The sequence below is a fragment of the Myotis davidii genome, unplaced genomic scaffold (genome assembly GCF_000327345.1).
Source record: "Myotis davidii unplaced genomic scaffold, ASM32734v1 scaffold184, whole genome shotgun sequence".
Classification (NCBI taxonomy): domain Eukaryota; kingdom Metazoa; phylum Chordata; class Mammalia; order Chiroptera; family Vespertilionidae; genus Myotis; species Myotis davidii.
This window is the reverse complement of record NW_006297021.1, coordinates 6,048,384-6,054,552: the sequence shown is the minus strand read 5'-3', so window position 1 is coordinate 6,054,552 and position 6,169 is coordinate 6,048,384. Positions and strand designations below refer to the sequence as shown.

The 6,169-nt window shown below is 58.0% G+C and overlaps 1 protein-coding gene across 2 annotated transcripts in view; it reads left to right on the top strand.

Moving 5' to 3' along the window:
* The window catches only part of ACSL1 (acyl-CoA synthetase long-chain family member 1), a 36,370-nt gene that overhangs the window by 28,419 nt on the left and 1,782 nt on the right, over positions 1-6,169 (top strand). For both annotated transcript variants that reach the window (XM_015569769.1, XM_015569768.1), the window contains exons 13-19: positions 1-67; positions 894-966; positions 2,344-2,432; positions 3,314-3,430; positions 4,749-4,892; positions 5,769-5,870; positions 5,988-6,059. The exon at positions 1-67 is cut by the window's left edge and continues 9 nt beyond it. In XM_015569769.1, coding sequence (XP_015425255.1) covers positions 1-67; positions 894-966; positions 2,344-2,432; positions 3,314-3,430; positions 4,749-4,892; positions 5,769-5,870; positions 5,988-6,059 — 664 coding nt within the window. The remainder of the gene's footprint in view (positions 68-893; positions 967-2,343; positions 2,433-3,313; positions 3,431-4,748; positions 4,893-5,768; positions 5,871-5,987; positions 6,060-6,169) is intronic.

Genomic DNA, 6,169 nt, shown 5'->3' with positions numbered 1-6,169 from the left:
GGTCACGGGGGCCGCGCCCGTGTCTGCCACCGTGCTGACGTTCCTGCGAGCCGCGCTCGGCTGTCAGGTGAGCGGCTCCACGCAGCCCGTGGTCTCGGTCTTCGTCCCGCCCAGGGGTTTTCTTTCCACAGTCACTCACGTTCTCCCACGGGTGTCTTCTTTCAGAAAAAGATAGAAGCCAATGATGAGAGAGAATCATTGGTTTGCTGCCTCCTGCACGCCTCCCACTGGAGATTGAGCCCACAACCCAGGCATGTGCCCTGACCGGGAATTGAACCGTGACCTCCTGGTTCCTAGGTCGGCGCTCAGCCACTGAGCCACGCCAGCCAGGCTCTCTTATTTTTACGTAGACCGTCCCCTTATTCCCAGGTTGCTTAGAGAAAGAAGTAGGTATGTTTGGCCCCAGGCAGGGGACATGCGCTGGTGTCCACACTGTGTGGTGCTGTTTGAGGGTCAGGCAGGAGGGTGTGGGTGGGTGGTAAGGGGTAGCCACCTGTGCACCAGGCAGAGAACCTGTCTTCAGGGGGTGGGAGACAGCAGAGACTGGCTGACACAGAGGACATGGCAGTGGGGGCCAGGGGGCCGAGCTGGCGAAGCCGTGCATCCATGGGTGGCCCGTGTGCAGGGGACCGTCCTCCGTGTCAGGGTCCTCCCTCGCCTTCCGCTGGTCACAAAGTAGAAAATGAACGTGGATGGGGCTGGCTTTGGCGTGAGCGGGGAGACGTTTGGGCGCCATAAGAAAGCATGTTGTGGTATCGAATGAATTTACCAAACAGGAAATGCAAAGAGGTTTCACCCCCGTGGGCCGTTACTCAGGGGTTGGGGGAACTTAATTTCCGTGCACTTCCAGCCACGGCTCCCCTTCTAATCACGTTTCCTCTCCTGTGACCCAGTTCTACGAAGGCTACGGACAGACCGAGTGCACGGCCGGCTGCTCCCTGACCATCCCTGGAGACTGGACCGCAGGTACGGTGACGGGCGGGACAGGCCTTGTTGACGCCCTGCTGTTCGGAGTAGGATCGAGTGCACCGTTCACTGGTGCTGCGTCTCAGATGCGAGGCCTCGGGGACACAGCCCTGTGAATCGGCACCAGAGCTGGGTGGCGGCTGCAAGAGGCACTGCCTCCAAACCGGGTTCAGACCAACAGAGCTCATAGGAACTGACTGGGGGCTAGTGATCGCCGGTAACTTCAGTTAATGTACCGTGTGTGCTGTGCTGGGTGCTGAGACTGCAGAGAGAGAGACGCACAGGTCCTGTTCCCAAAGGGACAACGTGGAGACACACAGAAATAGTGGTTTCAGCCCCTGCCGTGGATGCGGCTCGGTGTTGGGGCCTGGGACGTACATTGTGTGTATTTCGTCCCTGTGGGATACGTCCTGCTAGCTCTGAGAGGCAACGACCGGTCGTGGGTTAAAAGCATGTAAATGATGGGTAAGAACTGACCCCGCATCCTGCTTGAGGCCAGGGTGCCCACCCAGCCTGACCACGCCCTCCGGTGTGCCCACCCGGTGCGCAGAGTCAGCTCTGGTCTGTGTGGGCGTTACCACGGGAGCACCGTGTACGGCAGGGGTCGAGCATCCGCATGACTGAGGAGCATGATCTGCTCGGTGGGCACTAAGTCTGTGACCCTGCTCCATGGTGCTCAGTGTTTAGCTCCTGGTTCCTTACCAGCTGAAGACTTTGGAACAGGGACCTCTGTAAGCTGAAATGATGAACACCGGGGAGAATTATTTGCAGTGCTATTGCAACCTATCTAATTTCTGTCACTTCGGCGTGGGGAAAAGAACCCAATCCCACCAGCCTTTGGCAAGGCAGTTCCGTTACCTGTAAAGAGAAGGATCGTCCTGTCTTCACAAACTTCATCCTAAAACCTGGTCCTTCACACTTGGGAAACGAGGGCCGTGTTGTCCAGAACCGGGGGGTGAGGGTGGGGGGGCGGCACGACCTCTCTTCTCTCCGCACAGAGAACCTGACGTTAACAAGTTGTCGGGGAGAGGTGGCAGGTGGGCTGGGGCCATCGCGCCAGAGGGGCCAGGGGAACGTGTGTGCGAAGCTCGCTTCCAGGTGCTCCTGGAACCCTGAAGAGCAGCATCCAAATTGTTCGCACTTTGAAAAGGAGTTTAAAGCATCAAACCTGGGACAGGTCCCTGGAGACGTGAACCTTTCAAACGGCCTCTCTTTTAGGAGTAAACTCCCTAAACTAATTTGTCCGGGGAGATTGGCTGTAACGCAGCAAGCAAGTGCGTGCCAGCTGTTGTTGTGAGCAGGCCTACCGGTCATAAAGTGACTGGGCCGGAGGGTAGTCCAGCCCCGGGACTAACCGTTCTTTCACTGCACACACAGGCCACGTCGGTGCCCCCATGCCGTGCAATCTGATAAAGCTCGTCGATGTGGAAGAGATGAACTACCTGGCCGCCAAGGGCGAGGGCGAGGTGAGCGAGGGCCCTCGTCCTTCACCGTCCTTGCCGTTGCCTTTAAGCCGGCTGACCAGTGCAGTGCCCCGCCCCGCTCGGTGTCACCAGGGCCTCTGCGCCACTGAGCGTGATTTCCCTGGTGATTTTGCCTCCTTCGGCCAGGCATGCTAGGGATGGGGGCCCAAGAGCTCGCAAAGGCTCCGGTGGCCTGAGCCCTGGCACAGCTCCCGTCTCATTGCCCTGGACACCTGCCTGTGTGCGCTGCCGCTAGGCTGGGGGGTGGGGGGGGCTGATTATTTCAGAGGGATCTCGTTCCCTCGGGGTCTCCAGCAGCTTTGAGCGGAGCCCAGAGCAGCATCAGCCCTGCAACTGGACAGCAGCTGAGGCTCCTGAGACAGGGAAGTGGGGCCCTGGAGGCGCTGCCCAGCACCCTCAGGTCCTGGAATTCAGGGCTTCTTGCTAAAGGTCAGGACACGCGTGTGCATGTGCGCACACACATGCACACACACATGCACACACATTCACACACACACACACTCACTCACTCACACGCACCCCGGTTCTCTCTGGAGAAGCCCCTGTGAATGCCACCGACAGGTCACCTTCCCCAGGGATTGAGTGTGGCTGACACGCAGGCAGGCAGGTCTGAGGTGTACGGCACCAGGGGCTGGCCTGCCTGGGCTGAAATGATGGCCGCAGCACATTAGTCCACAGCCTCACCTCAGAGGCACCAAACCTATAAAGAATGTCTCCTCCTGTGGTGAGGACTCCTGGGACCTCCTCTCTGAACAGCTTCCGGACACACCTCCGCAGGCCGTCATCCGCACATGCTCCCCTTATTCTGGGGTGTGTCCCTCCTGACCTCCTCCATCTCCCACCCACCCCATCCTCCCCCTCAGGTGTGTGTGAAAGGGCCAAACGTATTTCAAGGCTACCTGAAGGACCCGGCGAAAACAGCGGAAGCGCTGGACAAAGACGGCTGGCTGCACACAGGGGACATCGGGAAGTGGTTACCGGTACGGGTCGGACCCTCCGTTCCCTGCCCTGGAGGGAAGAGCACGCCCCGGTGCTGTGCCCCTAGCGCTCCCTTTCCCTTTGTCCTGGGCCCAGGGGGGGGAGGGGGGCGGCAGGCCTGTCCCTTAGCAAGCGGTGCAGGATTCTCACGGGAACTGGGCAGGAGGTTTCACATTGGTGGCTGCCATCCGTTCTGGCTGCTGCTTCCTGTTTGAAATGCAGAGAGCCTGTGGCTTTTTACGGGCAGTGCTGTGCCTGCCACTGAGGCTGCAGGTGAGCAGGTGTCCGTGGTGGGCTGCCAGGGACCAGGGCAGGATCTGAACACCGGGGGTTCTTGGGTTCATCCTCTTGAAAATAGGACAGGCATTTCCCAGCTCATACCGCCGCCTCTCCACTTGGTCTCAGGGCCATTTACTGTAGAGGAATCCCAGAGCCGCTGAGGAACGGGAGGCGTGGCCGACACGGCCCCAGAGATTTGGCCAGTTTTGCAGCTGCAGTAACAGCCACTGCTTTTCAAAGTCATTAACAGGTTTAACTGCAAACACTGAAACGGCTAATGTAATTTTTATGGTGTATTGTTTGATTCTTACAGATCCAAGGTGCTTAACACTATGACATTTGTATTGATTTGAAAAATGCCTCCCTGAGTAATTCAGATTTCAGATACCCACGCTCTTTAGGAGTAAATTAAGTCCCTCTTCCCGGGTTCAAGAGGGATTAAGCATCAGTTCTCAGCCTGGCACTGGCCCCTGTTGAAAGTGGAGGAGGACAGGGGTGGAGAGAGATCCTGGAAGTTCCCCGCAGTGGCCCCGGTTGGGGAGGGGTGACAGTCGGTGGGCACTGCTGGCATTCGGCTGGTCTGGCCAGAGACTCCAGGGTGCCACAGTGTTAGGTGGGCAGGTGACCAACGCTTCCCGAAGGGCCGGGAGCCCTGGGGCAGGGATAAACCCGCCGTGTAGGAAGCATTGCTGAGCCTTACTCTGTGCCAGCACTGTGGGAGGGGGAGGGGGACAGCTGTGTGTCCCTCGTTCAGGTAGGAGGCTGCACAGAGCCAGCCCCTCTGACAGCAGCCCCTTGAGCGAGGGGCGAAGCGGGGTGAGCATGGGCTCCGCCGGGTCGCGCCTCTCTCCCTGCTTGGCTCAGTGTCTTTGGGCCAGTTCCTAGTCTCTTGAGCCTCAGTTTCCCTCTCTGTAAAACGGGATGGTGACTGACCCTGCCAGCGTGGTTAGGATGGAACGAGGGCGCCACAGAGTGCCCTGTGCAGGGTGTGATCCCGGGGCGGCCAGCCCGGCCACTCACAGCCTTCTCTCTGCTGGACAGAACGGGGCCTTGAAGATCATCGACAGGAAGAAGCACATATTTAAGCTGGCACAAGGAGAGTACATCGCACCCGAAAAGATCGAGAACATCTACCTGCGGAGCGAGCCTGTGGCTCAGGTGTTTGTCCACGGAGAGAGCCTGCAGGTAGGTGCCTTCCGAGCTGTGCGCTCTGACCGTGGGCGTGGCGAGGCCTGTCTCCAGGCCCCCGTGCGATGGGACAGCTCTCTGGCCTGACCCGCTGGGATGTTACGGAGGCATTGGTGGTCTTTGCTGTCGGGGTTCTTAGAAAAGTTTCTTCTCTTTCCTTTCCACATGGTTCTCTCACCCAGAGACCAAGGGAGGCGGATAAAAGCCACTAGGGAATGGGTAAAAATACGCTCCCAGCTTAATTCGGAGGGAAATACTGACATGGATTTTACGAAAGTTTAGCGTTTTCAAACTTATTAAACCCAACTTACTTACGATGTGGCTCCCACATCATCTGTGAACAAACGGTGGCTGTGAGCCAACATGCACTTACAGTTGAAAACCAAGGTCAATATTGTAGCGAAACGTCTAAATGTTGGACAGGTGGCGACAAGGGAGAGAAGGGGACCTAGTTTCCTGAAGGTTAATCATGTTAGAAACTTGAGCTTTGGAAGAATGTTTTCTCATAAAAGAAAACGCCTGTTTTTCTTTGACCTGGAATCGTACCGTGCCTGTCCCTTGTTATTTATTTATTTACCTGCTCTCTGCCACCTTTTTGCCGACTTGACCCTGTTTTATTTTTGAAAGGTACACACAAAAGTAAATAAAAAGCAGGGTCTTGTTAGATCTTGATCGCCAGTGGTTCTCGGAGGACATGGTTGTGAAATTCCTGATGCCGTGGACTTAGAGCCCGGACTCTGCCCTGGCCACGGGCTGGCGGGAGGGTCTGCAGAGGACCTGCAGCCTGCGCCAGTTCCCGGGGTCTGCGATGCTAGAACTTGCGGGTCAGGCCAGGTAGTAACCGCCCCCCCCGACCCCCCGTTTGTGTTCAAGGCCTTTCTCGTCGCAGTCGTGGTCCCCGACGTGGAGACGCTGGGCCGCTGGGCGGGGAAGCGAGGCCTGGCAGGGTCCTTCGAGGAGCTGTGCCGCAGCAAGGTAAGGGCGCCGGCCTCCAGCTGAGCGTGCGAGTGCACACAGGGCCTCCCCCCATCCGCCCCCCTCCCAGGCTGCAGGCCTGCCCCCAGGCTGCGCCTCATTCTCTTGTCTCTTTAGGAGGTCAAGAAAGCCATCCTAGAGGACTTGGTGCGGCTGGGGAAGGAGTCTGGCCTGAAGCCATTCGAGCAGGTGAGTCTCCCTGGAAAGTGCCTCGTTCTTGTAGGTCACAGGAGGGGGGTGAGAAGACCTCAGGACGTGCATGAGGAGGGCAGTGGGGTGGTTAGCAGGGAGGGGTTTCT